Genomic DNA, 18,070 nt, shown 5'->3' with positions numbered 1-18,070 from the left:
ATAAAAAAATGATTTTCTACTGAAAAAAGATGAATTTTCAATCAATTTCTAACCAAGCTGTTAAATTTTCTACCAAATTGTTTAATTTTCGAGTCGAAATTATAAATTTTCTACCAAAAATTTGAACTTTCAACTAGAAAATATGACTTTTCAAGTAGAAAATATGAATTTTTTAACCAAAAAATTAATTTACAACAAATTAGTTTAAGTTTTAAAACAAAAAGTTAAATTTTCAGTTAAAAAATAAAAAATGTAACTAAAAAAAGCAACAATTTTTAACCAACCAGTTGTATTTTTAACCAAAGAATTGAGTTTAACCGAAAAAGATGAATTTTCAACAAAATAAATTAATTTCCAAATAAATAGTTAAATCTCCTAAAAATTGTTTAATTTTCAAGCAAAAATTTGAATTTTTAAAGAAAAATTTGAATTTTCAAACTTAGAATATAAAGTTTTATCAAAAATTGTTGATTTTTCAACAAAATAATTCAATTTTGAATCAAATAATAAAATGTTTGATTAAAAAAAATAATAAATTCTGAAGGAAAAATTTAATAGTAGACTTTTCAACACAAAAAGAATGAACTTTCAGCACGATAAATAGGAATTTAAACAAATTTACAAGAAAAGATTAACATTTTAAAAGTACATTAAAGTTCATTTGTAATATTTGAAAAATTTTATGACACTATTTTTTTTTTTTTAATTTTACTTATTATTTTAGTTTACTGTTATATTTTATATTCAGAAAATCTTTTTTTTTTGTTTTTAATAATAAATAAATAAATAGTTTTTAATTGTACATTTTTTAAATTTATTATCAAATTAAATTTTTCATACAAAATTATTGATATTTTTTGGTTGAAAACTCAACGGACTGGTTAAAAGTTGAATAACTTTGTTCATAAATAATTGTATTTCTTGAAGATTGAAATATTTTCTTGAAATTTCTCTTTTTTTTTTGTATTGAAAATTACTTTTACAAACTAAAAATTTAAATATTCCATTTAAGAATGAAAAGTTTTATCAAAAATGTTCATATAAAACGAATCACTTGAATTTTCAACCAAAATGGATCAATTTTCAATTAAAAAATTAACGTTTAAACAAATAAAACACGAATTACATTTATGAAATCAAACGAAAACGACGAATTTTTGAAAGTATGACTTTTTAACCAGATTGCTGAATTTTCAACAAAGAATTCAATTTTTATTTAAATAATAAAATTTCTAAATAAAAATATTGGGCATTAAAGTTTTCTGGTTAAAAATAAACTCTTTTATCAATCACTTAGAAATTAATAAACTAATTAATTAATTTAATTAAATTAATATTTTTTTAAATGATGTAGATCTGAAAAGAATTGATTGTTACCTAAAAGATGTTGACCAATTTTTGTACTGACAATTGGTCCCAACTGTTTCGGGTCTCCAGACAAAACGAGCTGACCGTCAAATCTTCCGATAAAACCTTCATTTTCGGGACTCAATAATCCTAAGGGAATTAAAGTTTCCGGTTGTGTTGCCTGCGCTGCCTCATCAATGAAAATATAGCCAAAATGGTTCTGCCAAAAATCCATTCTTACTAGTCTGAAAAATTCAAGTCGTAATTCCTCAGATTTCAAATCGAAATCTATTGAACTTTTCAATTAAAAAAAAATAAATAAATAGTAAAATTTTCAGAGTGTCGGCAGGATGCCGATTCAGGAAAAAATTGAAATTACCGGTTTTACACGGTAAAGTTTTTCATTTATTTAAAATTATGAACTTCATTTTTTTTAAATCCTTTAACATAACAGAGCAAAATATTGCAATTAAATGAATTTTTTAATAAAATTATAAATCTTCAACTGGAATAGTGAAATTTTAAACCAAAAAGATTAATTTTCAAACAAACTTATAAATATTCAACTGAAAAAATTGAATTTTGAACTAAAAAGATGATTTTTTAAACAATCAGATTCATTTTCAAACAAAAAAATAATTTTTATTTTCAACTATAATTCTGGAATATTCAATTGAAATAGTATTTTCATTTTCAGTTTAAAAAAAAATTATTTCAATCCAAAAAAATAAACAAATTTTCAATGAAATAGCTCAGTTTTCATTGAAAGAAATTAATTTTAAATTAAAATGATGAATTTTCAATACAAAAAAAATTAATTTTTAACTATAATTATGGAATATTTGACTGAAAAAGTATTTTCATTTTCAGTTTAGGAACAAAATTATTTTCAACCAAAAAAGAAACAAATTTTCAATGAAATAGCTCATTTTTCATTCAAAAAAAATTAAATTTGAATTAAAATGATCAATCTTCGATTAAAAAATGAAATTTTAACTATAATTCTGGAATATACAACTGAAATTGTATTTGTATTTTTAGTTTAGAAAAAAATTATTTACAACCAAAAAAGAAACAAATTTTTAATAAAATAGCTCATTTTTCATTCCAAAAAAATTAAATTTGAATTAAAATGATGAATCTTCGATTAAAAAATAAATTTTTAACTATAATTCTGAAATATTCAACTGAAATAGTATTTTAATTTTTAGTTTAAGAAAAAAATTATTTTCAACCAAAAAGAAACAAATTTTTAATAAAATAGCTCATTTTTTATTCAAAGAAATGAATTTTTAATTAAAATAACGAATTATCGATTAAAAAATGAATTTTTAACTATAATTCTGAAAAATTCAACTGGAATATTATTTTCATTTTTACTTTAAGCACAAAATTATTTTCAACCAAAAAAGAAATAAATTTTCAATGAAATAGCTCATTTTTCATTCAAAGAAATTAAATTTTAATTAAAATAATGAATTTTTAACTATAATTCTGGAATATTTAACTGCAATAGTTTTTGTATTTTTAGTTGAGGAAAAAAATTATTTCAAACCAAAAAAGAAATAAATTTAATGAAATAGCTCAATTTCAAAGAAATTAATTTTTAATTAAAATGATGAATTTTCGATTAAAATATGAATTTTTAACTATAATTCTGGAATATTCAACTGGAATTATATTTGTATTTTTTGTTTAAGAACAAAATTATTTTCAACTAAAAAAGAAATCAATTTAATGAAATAACTCATTTTCAAAGAAATTAATTTTTAATTAAAATGATAATTTTCAAGAAAAAAAATTAAATTTTAACTATAATTCGGAAATATTGAACTGAAATAGTTTTTGTATTTTTAGTTTAAGAAAAAAGTTATCTCCAACCAAAAAATAAATAAATTAAATGAAAAAGCTCAATTTGCAAGAAATTAATTTTTTATTAAAATGATGAATTTTCGATGTAAAAATTATTTATAACTATAATTCTAGAATATTTAACTGGAATAGTATTTTCATTTTTAGTTTAAGGACAAAATTATTTTCAAACAAAAAAGAAACAAATTTTCAATGACATAGCTTTTTTTTTATTAAAAAAAAATAGATTTTAATTAAAATGATGAATTTTCAATTAAAATATGAATTTTTAACTATAATTCTGGAATATACAAATGGAATTATATTTGTATTTTTTGTTTAAGAACAAAATTATTTTCAACTAAAAAAGAAATAAATTTAATGAAATAGCTAATTTTCAAAGGCATTAATTTTTAATTAAAATGATAAATTTTCAAGAAAAAAATTAATTTTTAACTATAATTCGGAAATATTGAACTGAAATAGTTTTTGTATTTTTAGTTTAAGAAAAAAGTTATTTCCAACCAAAAAAATAAGCAAATTGCCAATGAAGTAGCTCATTTTCCATTCAAAGAAATTAATTTTTAATTAAAATGATGAATTTTCGATGAAAAAATTATTTTTAATCATAATTCTGGAATATTCAATTGAAATAGTATTTTCATTTTCAGTTTAAAAAAAAATTATTTCAATCCAAAAAAATAAACAAATTGTCAATGAAATAGCTCATTTTTCATTCAAAGAAATTAATTTTTAATTAAAATGATGAATTCTTATTGAAACAATTTTTTAACTATAATTATGGAATATTCAACTGAAATAGTATTTTAATTTTTCGATTAAGAAAAAATTATTTTCAAACAAAAAAGAAACAAATTTTCAACGAAATAGCTCATTTTTCATTCAGAAAAATTAATTTTTAAAGAAAATTATGAATTTTTAATTACAAAATTAAATGTTATTAAAAAAAATTTTTTTTTAACCAAATCAATTTATTTCTAACCTGAAAGATAAATTTTCAACTAAAATTATGAATATTTTAAACTGGAATAACTGAATTTTGAATTAAAAAGAAGAATTTGTAAACAACGAGATTAACTTTCGAAGAAAAACATCCTTTTCTACAAGAACTCGATTTTCTATCAAGAAAGTTTTCTTTTTAACAACATACCTGAATTCTCAACGAAATAAATGAATTTTCAATTAAAAAACAATAATTTACGTTCAAATTTTTAAATTTTTAAAAAGAAGACGTCAATTTTCAACTTAAAGTAGAACGGTTAAATTTTCAGTTGAAAAAATTTACTTTCCACTAAACTGATAAATTTGCAACTTAAATTATGAATCTTCAACTGGAATATTTACATTTTAAAACAAAAATATGAATTTTAAAATAAAATTATAAATATTTAACTGGAATGGTTGAATTTTCTACCAAAAAATTAATTTTTACAAACAAAAAACATGAATTTTCAACCAAAAAATACCAATTTTTAAAACAAAAAATTAAATATATTCATTTAAAAAAATTAATTTTCAGCATACAAAACCACAAGTTCGAAACAAAAATGATGGATTTTCAAATAAAATGATTAATCTTTGACTGTGATAGTTGTATTTCTACAAAAAAAAAGACTTTTTCGAAAAACATATTAATTTTCAACTAAAGAAAAATAAATTGTAAACTAAAGATTAAATTGCTAAATTTTGATTTAAAAAAATTAATTTTCAACCAAAAATGTAAATTTCTAACTAAAATTATGGAATACGTAATTGGAATAGTCAAATTTTCAGTTTAAAACAATATTTCACGAAATGATAATTTTGAATCAAATAGTTGAATTTCCGATTAAAATAATAAAATTGTCAAACCAAAAACGACGAATTTTAAAATCAAAAATTAATTTTGAGTCAAATAGTTGGATTTTTAAACAAAATCGTGGAATTTTCTACCAAAAAGATGAACTTTCTGACAAATAATTAGATTTTCAAAAAAAAATACATTTTCGAATAAATAGTTGCTTTTTAAAATAAAACAAAAACATAAATTTAAAAAAAATATTATAACATTTTCGTTTTAAAAAATTTATTCTCAAATACATGAAAATGAATTTTTTACAAAAACGTTAAATTTTCTGCAATATAATTAAATTTTCAACTAAATAAAAATAATTTTAAACACAAAAAAAAACAAAGTTTTAACTAAATCATAAAATTAAAATTAATTTTTACCTGACGCATGTTATGAGGGTCGTTATGATTATTTTCTTTCGGGTGAGGAGTTCCTTGGTCATGAAGAAATGCGAGCAGCCACGAATACTTTCGTCTATGTCATCCCTAAATCACAACAGAGCAAAAAATTGCAAAATAAAATTAATTTTGAAAAAAATACTTACATTTTTTACTAAAAAATATCAATTTTCAACTAAATTGTTGAATTTCCAACTAAATTGTTTAATTTTCAATAAAATAGTTGATTTTTCAAATAAATTGTTGATTTTTTAATAAAAAAGTTATTTTTCACCAAAAAGATGATTTTTTAACAAAATAGCTCGAATTTCGACATAATAGTTCATTTTTCAACAAAATAGTTTAATTTTTAATTTAAAAAAGACAACTTTTTGACTAAAAAATAGCAATTTTCAATTTAAAAATGGAATAGTTAGTACTTTAATTTTTCAGAAAATAATTTTATTGTCACCTTAAAGGATTAATTTTGAACTAAAATGATAAATATTTAACTGGAATAGTTGCATTTTTAATCGAAAAGAAGAATTTTTAAACAAGAGGATTAAATTTCAATGAAAAAGAGAACAAAATAGTTAAATTTTCCCCAAAAATAAACTCATCTCAACAGACTGGAAAAGTTGAATTATATACGAAAAAGATGAGTTTTCAACAATAAAGACTTATTTTCTACAAATGTCGAATTTTTCACAAAGTATATTATTTTTCGAAACAATTAGTTTAATTTCTAAATAGAAAATATCAATGTTGACCCAAATAGTTCAATTTCCAACTAAATTGTTGAATTTTCACTCAAATACTTTTAATTTTCAACTAAATTGTTGCATTTTCAATAAAATAGTTAATTTTTAATATGAATTGTACATTTTTCAAGAAAGAAGTTAAATATTCACTAAAAAGGAGACTTTTTAAAAAAAATAGTTGAATTTTTAAGTAAAAAAATACTAATTTTTATTCAAATTAATATCAATTTTCAACTAAATTGATGGATTTTCAACAAAATAATTGAATTTACAACTAAACAGTTGACTTTTTAACCAAATACTTTTAATTTTCACCTAAATTGTTGAATTTGCAATAAAATAATTAATTTTTCAAATAAATTGTTGATTTTCCAACAGGAAAGTTAAATTCTTCCATAAAAGAAGATTTTTGAACAAAATAGTTCATTTTTTAATTTAAAAAATACTAATTTTATTCAAATTAAAATCAATTTTCAACTAAATTGTGGAATTTTCAACAAAATAATTGAATTTACAACAAAACAGTTGACTTTTTAACCAAAAAGATTACTTTTTAACCAAATACTTTTAATTTTCACCTAAATTGTTGAATTTTCAATAAAATAGTTAATTTTTCAAATAAATTGTTGATTTTCCAACAAGAAAGTTAAATTATTCACTGAAAAGAAGACTTTTGAACAAAATAGTTGATTTTTAATTAAAAAAATACTAATTTTTATTCAAATTAATATCAATTTTCAACTAAATTGTGGAATTTTCAACAAAATAATTGAATTCACAACAAAACAGTTGACTTTTTCACCAAAAAGATGACTTTGTAACCACATACTTTTAATTTTCAACTAAATTGTTGCACTTTCAATAAAATAGTTAATTTTTAATATAAATTGTACATTTTTCAACAAAGAAGTTAAATTTTTCACTAAAAAGGAGACTTTTTAAAAAAATAGTTGATTTTTTAATTAAAAAAATATTCATTTTTATTCTAATTAATATCAATTTTCAACTAAATTGTGGAATTTTCAACAAATTAATAGAATTTAAAACAAAACAGTTGACTTTTTCACCAGAAAGATTACTTTTTAACCAAATAATTTTAATTTTCACCTAAATTGTTGAATTTGCAATAAAATAGTTAATGTTTCAAATAAATTGTTGATTTTCCAACAATAAAGTTATATTTTTCACTAAAAAGGAGACTTTTTAACAAAATAGTTGATTTTTTAATTAAAAAAATACTAATTTTTATTCAAATTAATATCAATTTTCAAATAAAGATTAATTTTTCACTGAAAAGACCTTTTAACAAAAATAGTTAATTTTTTAATTAAAAAAATACTAATTTTTATTCAATTTAATATCAATGTTCAACTAAATTGTTGCATTTTCTATAAAATAGTTCATTTTTAATACAAATTGCACATTTTTCAACAAAAAAGTTAAATTTTTAACTAAAACGAACATTTTTTAACAAAATAGTTGATTTTTTAATTAAAAAGTATTCATTTTTATTCAAATGAATATTAATTTTCAACTAAATTGTTGAATTTTTCAACAAAATAATTGAATTTTCAACAAAACAGTTGACTTTTTCTCCCAAAAAATAAACTTTTTAACCAAATACTTTTAATTTTCCACTAAATTGTTGCATTTTCAATAAAATGGTTGATTTTTCAAATAAATTGTTGATTTTTCAACAAAGAAATTTAATTTTTCACTGAAAAGAAGAGTTTTTAACAAAAAAAGTTAATTTTTTAATTAAAGAGTACTAATTTTTATTCAAATGAATATCAGTTTTCACTCAACCAGTTCAATTTTCAACAAAAAATTTATAATTTTTCACCAGAGAAGAATGTTTCATAACAAAACAGTTATACTTTCAACTAAATTGTTGAATTTTCAACAAAACAGTTGCATTTTTAACAAAAAACGATGATTTTTCGACAAAATAGTTTTAATTTTAAACTAAATTGTTGAATTTTCAACAAAACAGTTGATTTTTCATATAAATTGTTGATTTTTTAACAAAAAAGTTAAATTTTCCACCAAAAAGATGATTTTTTAACTAAATCATTCAATTTTCTATAAAATATGTGAATTTTCCACAAAAAAAGATTAATTTTTCATAAAAGATGATTTTCTATTAAAATAGTGCAATCTTCAAATAAATTTTTGAATTTGTAACAAAACAGTTGAATTTTTGACAAAGTAGTTAATTTTTCAACAAAAAAGTTGAATTTTCAAGTAGTCTAGAATTTTAAACAAAACAATTGAATTTTTCATTTTTCAACAAAAGAAAAGTTGAATTTTCAACTAAATTGTTGAGTTTTTAACAAAACAGTTGAATTTTTCATCAGAAAAGATACTTTAAAAAAAATTTGTTTAAAAATTAACTATTTTGTTAAAAATTGAAATATTTTGATAAAAAATCATTTTTTATTGTTAAAAAATTAAACTTTTTTGTTGAAAAATAAACTACTTTGTTAAAAGGAATCTTTTTTGTTGGAAAATTTAACTGTTTTGTTCATTCTGTTCGTTCAATTTAATAAATCCAAATTGTTGAATTTTGAGCAAAACAGTTGAATTTTTTATCAAAAAAAAAATGTTGTTATAAAAATAATTCGATTTTTAACAAAATAATTAATTTTTTAACAAAAAAAAGTTGAATTTTCAACTAAATTGTTGAATCTTGAACAAAACAGTCAAATTTTTCAACAGAAAAGATGGATTTTAATCAATATAGTTTATTTTTTAATAAAATAATCAATTTTTCAGGAAAAAAGTAGAGTTTTTAAATAAATTGTGAAATTTTCAACAAAACAGTTGAATTTTTCAAAAACAAAAAAATGATTTTTTTTATCAAAATAGTTAATTTTTCAACAAAATAGTTAATTTAAAAAAAAAACTTGAATTTTTCACTTAATTCTTGAATTTTCAACAAAACAGATGAATTTTTCAACAACAAAAAATGATTTCTTTATCAAAATAGTTTAATTTTTAACAAAATAGTTAATTTTTTAACAAAAAAGTTGAATTTTTAACTAAATTGGTGAATTTTCAACAGAACAGTTGAAATTTTCAACTAAATTATTAAATTTCATGTCAAAGATGCAAAAAAAAAATAGTTGAATTTTTGACAAAATAGTTCATTTTTCAACAACAAAAAGTCGAATTTTCAACTAAATTATTGAATTTTGAACAAAACAGTTATATTTTTCAACGAAATAGTTAATTTAAAAAAAAACTTCAATTTTTCACTTAATTCTTTAATTTTCAACAAAACAGTTGAATTTTTGAACAAAAGATGATTCTTTATCAAAATAGTTCAATTTTTAACGAAATAATTAATTATTCTATAAACAGTTAATTTTTCAAGAAAAAAAGTTGAGTTTTCAAATAAATTGTTGAATTTGGAACAAAACAGTTGAATTTTTTATCAAAAAAAAAATGTTGTTATAAAAATAATTCGATTTTTAACAAAATAGTTAATTTTTTAACAAAAAAAGTTGAATTTTGAACAAAACAGTCAAATTTTTCAACGGAAAAGATGGATTTTAATCAATATAGTTTATTTTTAAATAAAATAATCAATTTTTCAGGAAAAAAGTAGAGTTTTTAAATAAATTGTTAAATTTTCAACAAAACAGTTGAATTTTTCAAAAACAAAAAATGATTTTTTTAATCAAAATAGTTAATTTTTCAACAAAATAGTTAATTTAAAAAAAAAACTTGAATTTTTCACTTAATTCTTGAATTTTCAACAAAACAGATGAATTTTTCAACAACAAAAAATGATTTCTTTATCAAAATAGTTTAATTTTTAACAAAATAGTTAATTTTTTAACAAAAAAGTTGAATTTTTAACTAAATTGGTGAATTTTCAACAGAACCGTTGAAATTTTCAACTAAATTATTAAATTTCATGCCAAAGATGCAAAAAAAAAAAGTTGAATTTTTGACAAAATAGTTAATTTTTCAACAACAAAAAGTCGAATTTTCAACTAAATTGTTGAATTTTGAACAAAGCAGTTATATTTTTCAACAGAAAAGATAAATTTTAATCAAAATAGTTTAATTTTTAACAAAATAGTTAATTTTTCAATTAAAAAAAGTTGAGTTATTAAATAAATTGTTGAATTTTCAACAAAACAGTTGAATTTTTCAACAAGAAATGATTCTTCATCAAAATAGTTTAATTTTTAACGTAATAATTAATGATTCTACAAATTGTTAATTTTTTAATAAAAAAAGTTTCAATTTTCAAATAAATTGTTGAATTTGCAACAAAACAGTTGAATTTTTTATCAAAAAAAGATTTTTTTATAAAAATAATTCAATTTTTAACAAAATAGTTAACTTTTTAACAAAAAAATTAAAATTTCAACTAAATTGTTGAATTTTGAACAGAAGAGTTGAACTTTTCTACAGAAAAATGGATTTTAAACAAAATAGTTTAATTTTTAATAAAATAGTTCATTTTTGAAATAAAAAAGTTGAGTTATTAAATAAATTGTTAAATTTTCAACAAAACAGTTGAATTTTTCAACAACAAAAAATTATTTTTTTTTATCAATATAGTTTAATTTTTTTTTAAATGGTTCATTTTTCAACAAAAAACTTGAATTTTTAACTAAATTGTTGAATTTTCAACAAAACAGTTGAATTTTTCATCAAAAAAGATACTTAAGAAAAAAGAGTTCAACTTTTAACAAAATAATTGATTTTTCAACAACAGAATCATTTTTTATTATTGTAGTTCAATTTTTAACAAAATAGTAAATTTTTCAACAAATAGTTCATTTTTCAACAAAAAAAGTTGAATTTTGAACGAAACAGTTAAGATTTTCAAATAAATTATTAAATTTCATGTCAAAGATGCAAAAAAAATAGTTTAATTTTTGACAAAATAGTTCATTTTTCAACAGAAAAGATGATTTTTAATCAGAATAGTTTAATTTTTAACAAAATAGTTAATTTTTTAATTAAAAAAGTTGAATTATTAAAAAAATTGTTGAATTTTCAACAAAACTGTTGAATTTTTCAACAACAAAAAATTATTTCTTTATCAAAAAAGTTGAATTTTCAACTAAATTGTTGAATTTTGAACAAAACAGTTGAAATTTTCAACTAAATTATTAAATTTCATGTCAAAGATGAAAAAAAAAATAGTATAATTTTTGACAAAATAGTTAATTTTTCAACAAAAAAAGTTGAATTTTCAACTAAATTGTTGAATTTTGAACAAAACAGTTGAATTTTTCAACAGAAAAGATTATTTCTAATCAAAATAGTTTAGTTTTTAACAAAATAGTTAATTTTTCAATTAAAAAATTTGAGTTATTAAATAAATTGTTGAATTTTTCAACAACAAAAAATGATTTCTTTATCAAAATAGTTTAATTTTTAACAAAATGGTTCATTTTAAACAAAAAAGTTGAATTTTCAACTAGTCTTGAATTTTAAAGAAAACAGTTGAATTTTTCATCGAAAAGGATAATTAAACAAAAAAAGAGTTCAATTTTTAACAAAATGATTCATTTTTCAACAACCAGTTTAGAAAACAATTATTTTCAAAAACTAGTGACATTTTCAATTACAATGATGAATCTTCAAACAAGAAAAAAATAATTTAGAAAAAAACCCATTCGATGTCAAAAAATTCTAAATTAAAAGAAAAATATTGAGAAAATTATTCTTTTTGTATGTTTTGCAAAAAAATTAAAAAAGCTTCTTCTTAAAATTGAATATAAAAAACCATTCAATAATAAATTATGCATTAATTAGAATAAACCGAGATATTTTGAAAAATCCTCGACTGTAGATAAAATATAAGTTACTTTTCTAAATTGATTACAATTAATTATAATTATAAAAAATTTGAATTTTTCCACAATCAGAAGTAATTTCTCTGTTTTTTTAATTAGATTTTGTTAAATTAAATTAAATTTTGTTAATTAAACTATAAAAAAAAATGTATAATAAATAAGAAAATTAAATATAAAATTGCTCACTTGTCTCTGGATGGACTGTTCATTCGACAAATCAAATATTGCGACATATTTCGTAGTAAGCGCCTCGCAATTTCGTCCGCGGCCGCATTTGAAGGAGTGCAGACTAAAATTCGACTTTTCAATGGATCACTTTTCCAAATCTGGGAAATTGCCTCGACAATTGTCGCCGTTTTTCCAGTTCCAGGCGGGCCAAAAACCAGATAAGGCGAGGGACACGCGGTCCGTCCCAAAATTCTCTGCACGGCCTGCATCTGCTCGGGATTATTCTTTACTTTCTCGTCGAACCAGAACAATCCTCTGAAATAATTTAAATGATAAAAAAATAATAATAATTAAAAGTTATAATTCAAAGGCTTTTTTAATATTTAATTTCACAGATTTTACCGTTGAAAAATATGATCTCGAAACGAAAACAATAGGGTGATTAGAGTTCTTAAATGCTGTTAAAAATTTACCTGTTTTGTTTAAAATTTAACAATGTAGTTAAAAATTAAACTATTTTGTTTAAAAAAATCTATTTTGGCGAAAAATTCAACTGCTTTGTTAAAAATCTAACTGGTATGTTGAAAAATTAACAATTTTGTTCAAAACTTAACTATTTTGTCGAAAATTGAACTATTTTGTTAAATAATTCGAAAATTAAGTTAAAAATTAAACTGTTTAGTTGAGAATTTAAATATTTTGTTGGAAATTAAATGAAATAATTAAATTTTGTACATTTTTTGTAAATTAAATTTAGAAATAAATTTTGTAAATTAAAAAATTAAATAATAAAATAAAATAATTATAAATTTTTTATTAAAAATAATCTTTTTTGGTCGGAAATTTTGCTTTCTTGGTTAAACATTCAACAATTTAGTTAAAAATTCATCTTTTTTTTGTCGAAAATTTAATAGTTTATTGGAAAATTGAACTATTCTGTCAGAATTAATCTATTTTGTTGAAATATTTAACTGTTTTTTTGAAACTTTAATTATTTTGTTCGAAATTAAACTATTTTGTTAAAAATTGAAATATTTTGTTGATAATTTTTTTTTAATAGAAAATTAAACTTTTTTGTGGATAATTCAACAATTTAGTTATACATTTAACTTTTTAGTTGAAAATTGAACTATTTTGTTAAAGAATTCGAAAATTATTTTTAAAATTTAACTGTTTAGTTGAGAATTTAAATATTTTGTTGTCAATTAAATAAAATAATTAAATTTTGTACATTTTTTGTAAATTAAATTCAGAAATAAATTTTGTAAATCAAAAAATTAAATAATGATAAATGTTTTGTTAAAAATCATCTTCTTTGGTCGACAATTTTTCTTTGTTGGTTAAAATAAACAATTTAGTTAACAATTCATCTTTTTTGTCGAAAATTCAATAATTTAGTTGAAAGTTTAATAGTTTATGGGAAAATTGAACTATTTTGTAAGAATTAATCTATTTTGTTGAAATATTCAACTGTTTTGTTGAAACTTTAATTATTTTGCTGAAAATTAAAATATTTTGTTGATAAAATTGAACTTTTTTGTGGATAATTCAACAATTACTTACAAATTTAACTTTTTAGTTGAAAATCGAACTATTCTGTTAAAGAAGTCGAAAATTAAGTTAAAAATTAAACTGTTTAGTTGAGAATTTAAATATTTTGATGCAAATTAAATGAAATAATTAAATGTTGTACATGTTTTGAAAATTAAATTTAGAAATAAATTTTGTAAATTAAAATTTAAATAATGATAAATGTTTTGTTAAAAATTTAACAATTTAGTTGAAAATTTAACAATTTAACTGAAAAGTTTACTATTTTATTGAAAATTGAACGATTTTGTTTAAAATAATTTTTTTGGGTCAAACATTCAACATTTTAATAGAAAATTCACCTTTTGAACAAAATAGTTCAATTTTCAAATATACTGTTGAATTTTCAACAGAAGATTTCAATTTTTCAAAAAGAACGATGACTTTTTAAAAATAAAATAATTCGATTTTCCACAGTTGAATCATTTACAAAAAAAGATTATTTTTTAACCAAATAGTTTTAATTTTCAACTGAATTGTTGAATTTTCTACAAAATATGCGAATTTTCAACGAAACTGATACATTTTTCACTAAAAAAATAATTTCCTATTAAAATAGTTCAATTTTCAAATAAACATTTGAATTTTCAATAAAAAAGTAGAACTCATGATAAAAAACAATGACTTTTTAAAAGAGAATAGATCCACTTATTACTAAAACACATAAATTTTTAACGATAAATGTAATATTTGATAGTGCAATAAAAAAATGTAATTATTAAACATACAAAATACAATCTCAATGATCAAATTTTCCAACAAAAAATATTAAAATTTTATCAAAAACAAAAGAGTGAATTTTCTTTCTAAAAAAACCATTTTTTTTACAAAACAGTTGGATTTTCGACCAAAAGATGGCTTAACAAAATAATTTGAATTTTGGGCAATATAGTTGAATTTTCAACAAAAAAGTGGACTTTACGATGAAAAAAGATGAGTTTTAATCAAATAATTCAATTTTCAAGAAAAACTCTGAATTTTCAACAAAATAGTTAAATTTTGAATGAAAAAAAAATTAGTTTTTTTTAATAATACAGTTGAATTTTCGAAAAAAGAAAATGACTTTTTAACAAAATAGTTTAATTTTTAAACAATATAGTTGAATTTTCCACCAAAAGACGATTATTTTTTAACAAAATAATTCAATCTTTAACAAAATAATTTAATTTTTAACAATTTAGTTGAATTTTTAATAAAAAAGCTCAATTTTCAACAAAATAGTTTAATTTTCAACAATATAGTTTAATTTCCCAGAAATGGAAATGACTTTTAGTCAAAAAATTCAAATTTTCAACAAAAACCTTAAATTTTCGATAAAATAGTTACATTTTCGATTTAAAAAAAAGATTAGTATTTTTTAAAAATATAGTTGAATTTTCCACCAAAAAAGATGATTTTTTAACAAAATAGTTCCATCTTCAACAAAATAATTCAATTATCGACAAAATAATGAAATCCTCAAAAAAATAGTTCAAATTTTCACCAAATTGTTCAATTTTCATCAAAACAGTTGAATTTATACCAAGATAAAATTGGATCTAAATCGTCGAATTTTAAAACAAAAAAGGTGAAACATTAATCAAAATCCAAAAAGTTGATTTTTCTATCCAAAAAGACGAATCTTCAATAAAACAGTTGAATTTTCGACCAAAAGAAAAAAAAACCTTTTAACCAGATAGTGAAATTTTCAAACAAAATATATCAAACTTTAACCAAAAACAGTTACATATTGAACCAAACATTTATACTTTCTACCTAAAAAACTAGTTTTTTTATAATACAGTTGACTTTTCGACCAGAAAAATTAAATTTTCAATCCGAAACAGTTAATTTTTCAATCAAATAGTATAAGTTTAAAAACAAAACCGATATCTTTGAACCAGAAATATTATAATAATCTTTTGAACCAAAATTTGTTTGATTTTCCTAAGTGGTTGTATTAATTCAGTTCACGATTAGGCAAAAACAATTTTTAAAAAGTGCAAATTTATTGAAAACGGGAAAAAGAGAAATTATTTTCTAAAAAAAGGGTAAAAAAGAGATATTTTTTTTAAAAAAGGTAAAAAAGATAAATTATTTTTAAAAGAAAGGATAAAAAAGGAAAATTTTTTTTTTAAGTGTAAAAATATAAATTATTTTTAAAAAGTGGGTAAAGCGAGAATTTTTTGTAAAGGGTAAAAAAGAGATCTAATTTTTTTTAAAGGGTAAAAAAGAGATATTATTTTTAAAAAAAAAGGTAAAAAAAAATTATTTTGAAAAGAAAGGATAAAAAAGATAAACTATATTTCTTTTAAGTGTCAAAATATAATTTTTTTTTTTAAAGGGTAAAGAAGAGATATTATTTTTTTAAAAAAGGCAAAAAAGAGCACTTTTTTAAAGTGTAAAAAAGAGAAATAATTTTTTTTAAATGGTAAAAAAGACATTATTTAAAAAAATGGGTAAAAAGAGAATTTTTTAAAGGGTAAAAAAGAGAACCAGAAATGTTATAATAGTCTTTTGATCCAATATTAGTTTGATTTTCCTAAGTGGTTCTATTAATTCAGTTCGCAATTAGGCGAAAAACAATTTTTAAAAAGTGCAAATTTATTGAAAACGAGAAAAAGAGAAATTATTTTTAAAAATAGAAGTTATTTCTAAAAAAGGGGGTAAAAAAGATATTATTTTTTGAAAAAGGGTAAAAAGAGATGTTTTTTTAAAGGATAAAAAAGATAAATTATCTTTAAAAAAAGGATAAAAAAGATACATTTTTTGTTTAGAAAGTTCAAAAATATAAATTATTTTTTTAAAAATGTAAAAAAGAGCACTTTTAGAAAAAAAGGAAAAAAGAGAAATGGTTTTTTTATAAAATGTGTAAAAAAAAGACATTTTTAGAAAGGTAAAAAAGAGAAATGATGTAAAAAAACAGTATGTTGTATGAATTCGATCTGAAATTGACTTACACTTTCGGCTTGTTGCAGTAGTCCCCTTCAACAGGATTCAACAAGGGTGATAAACTAGAATTATTTATCATCTTAAGCCCAAAATGACAGGCACGAATTGGCCAATTTGAACGCTGAAACATCACGTCAAATCGAAGATCATCGTCATAAATATTGAGGAATCTGAAAAAATATTTAAAAATAGAAAAAAATATTTCTTAACAAAAAACCAGGGTGGTCGCAAAATTTTATATTTTCAACATTTTCTGATGTTTCACGCACCAAATTTGTCATTTTCCCTGAAAATTATTATTTAAAGATGAGCATTTTAACCTTGTAATATTTTTGACGAAAAATATTTTATAAACTGAACAAAACAGGTTTAGATTAACATTTCAAATCTGTTTAATTTTAACCAGAAAAAATAACTTTTGTACCAAAAAGGATTGAATTTTAAAATAGCTTAATAGTCAAAGAAACAGTTGAGTTTACCACCCAAAAAAAGATGAATTTTTAACCAAATAATTCAAATTTCAAGAATATAGTTGACTTTTCAACCAAATTGTGAAATTTTCAAAAAAATTGTTGAACTTTTGACGAAAAAAAATTATTTTTAATAAAATAGTTCAATTTTCCACAAAATGGTGAAATTTTCAACCAAAAAAGATTAATTTTAATGCAATAGTCTAGTTTTCCACAAAAAGCGTTTATTTTTTTAACCAAATATTTCAATTTTTTAAAAAATACTTGAATTTTCAACAAAATAATTAAATTCTCAACAAAATAGTTGTCATCTCAAAATAATAGTTGAAATTTTAATATTAAAAATATTCATTTTCGATAAAAAGTTAATCTTGTATCAATATAATTGAAATTTTAGGCTAAAAAGATTAATTTTCATCCAGACAGTTGAATTTTCAAACAAAAAGTATGTCTTTTTGACAAAATTGTTGAAATTTGAACAAAATCTTAACATAAAAGTTGAATTTTTAACACTAAAAAATTCATTTTCGATAAAAAGTTCATCTTGTATCAAAAAAATTAAAATTTTAAATTAAAAATATGATTTTTTTCAAGAAAATAGTGGAATTTTCTGACAAAAAGGATGACTTTTTTAATAAAAGGTTCAATATTCGACAAAATGGTTTAATTTTCAACCAAAAAAAATGACTTTTAACACAATATTCTAGTTTTCCACAAAAACATAATTTTTTTAACCAAATATCTCAATTTTTAAAAAAATAGTTGAATTTTAATCAATATTGTTGAATTCTGAACCAAATTGTTTAATTTTCAACAACTCAGTTGAATTTTCGACAAAAAATATGACTTTTTAAAAAAATAGTTAAATTTTCATCAGTAAAATATTATTTTTAGTCAA

At 19.7% G+C, this 18,070-nt stretch overlaps 1 protein-coding gene across 1 annotated transcript in view; it reads right to left on the bottom strand.

The window, feature by feature from the left end:
* Window positions 1–1,330: 1,330 nt before the first annotated feature.
* Window positions 1,331–18,070, bottom strand: part of LOC117173790 (putative helicase MOV-10) — a 30,061-nt gene continuing 13,321 nt past the window's right edge. Inside the window, exons 5-8 of the mRNA XM_033362433.1 lie at window positions 16,711–16,872; window positions 12,200–12,496; window positions 5,431–5,535; window positions 1,331–1,592 (exon numbers count right to left, since the gene is read on the bottom strand). Coding sequence (XP_033218324.1) covers window positions 1,331–1,592; window positions 5,431–5,535; window positions 12,200–12,496; window positions 16,711–16,872 — 826 coding nt within the window. The remainder of the gene's footprint in view (window positions 1,593–5,430; window positions 5,536–12,199; window positions 12,497–16,710; window positions 16,873–18,070) is intronic.

This window comes from Belonocnema kinseyi, chromosome 5, assembly GCF_010883055.1.
Source record: "Belonocnema kinseyi isolate 2016_QV_RU_SX_M_011 chromosome 5, B_treatae_v1, whole genome shotgun sequence".
NCBI classification, from domain to species: Eukaryota; Metazoa; Arthropoda; class Insecta; order Hymenoptera; family Cynipidae; genus Belonocnema; species Belonocnema kinseyi.
Note: the sequence above shows the minus strand (reverse complement) of the source record. Positions and strands in the feature narration are given on the sequence as shown.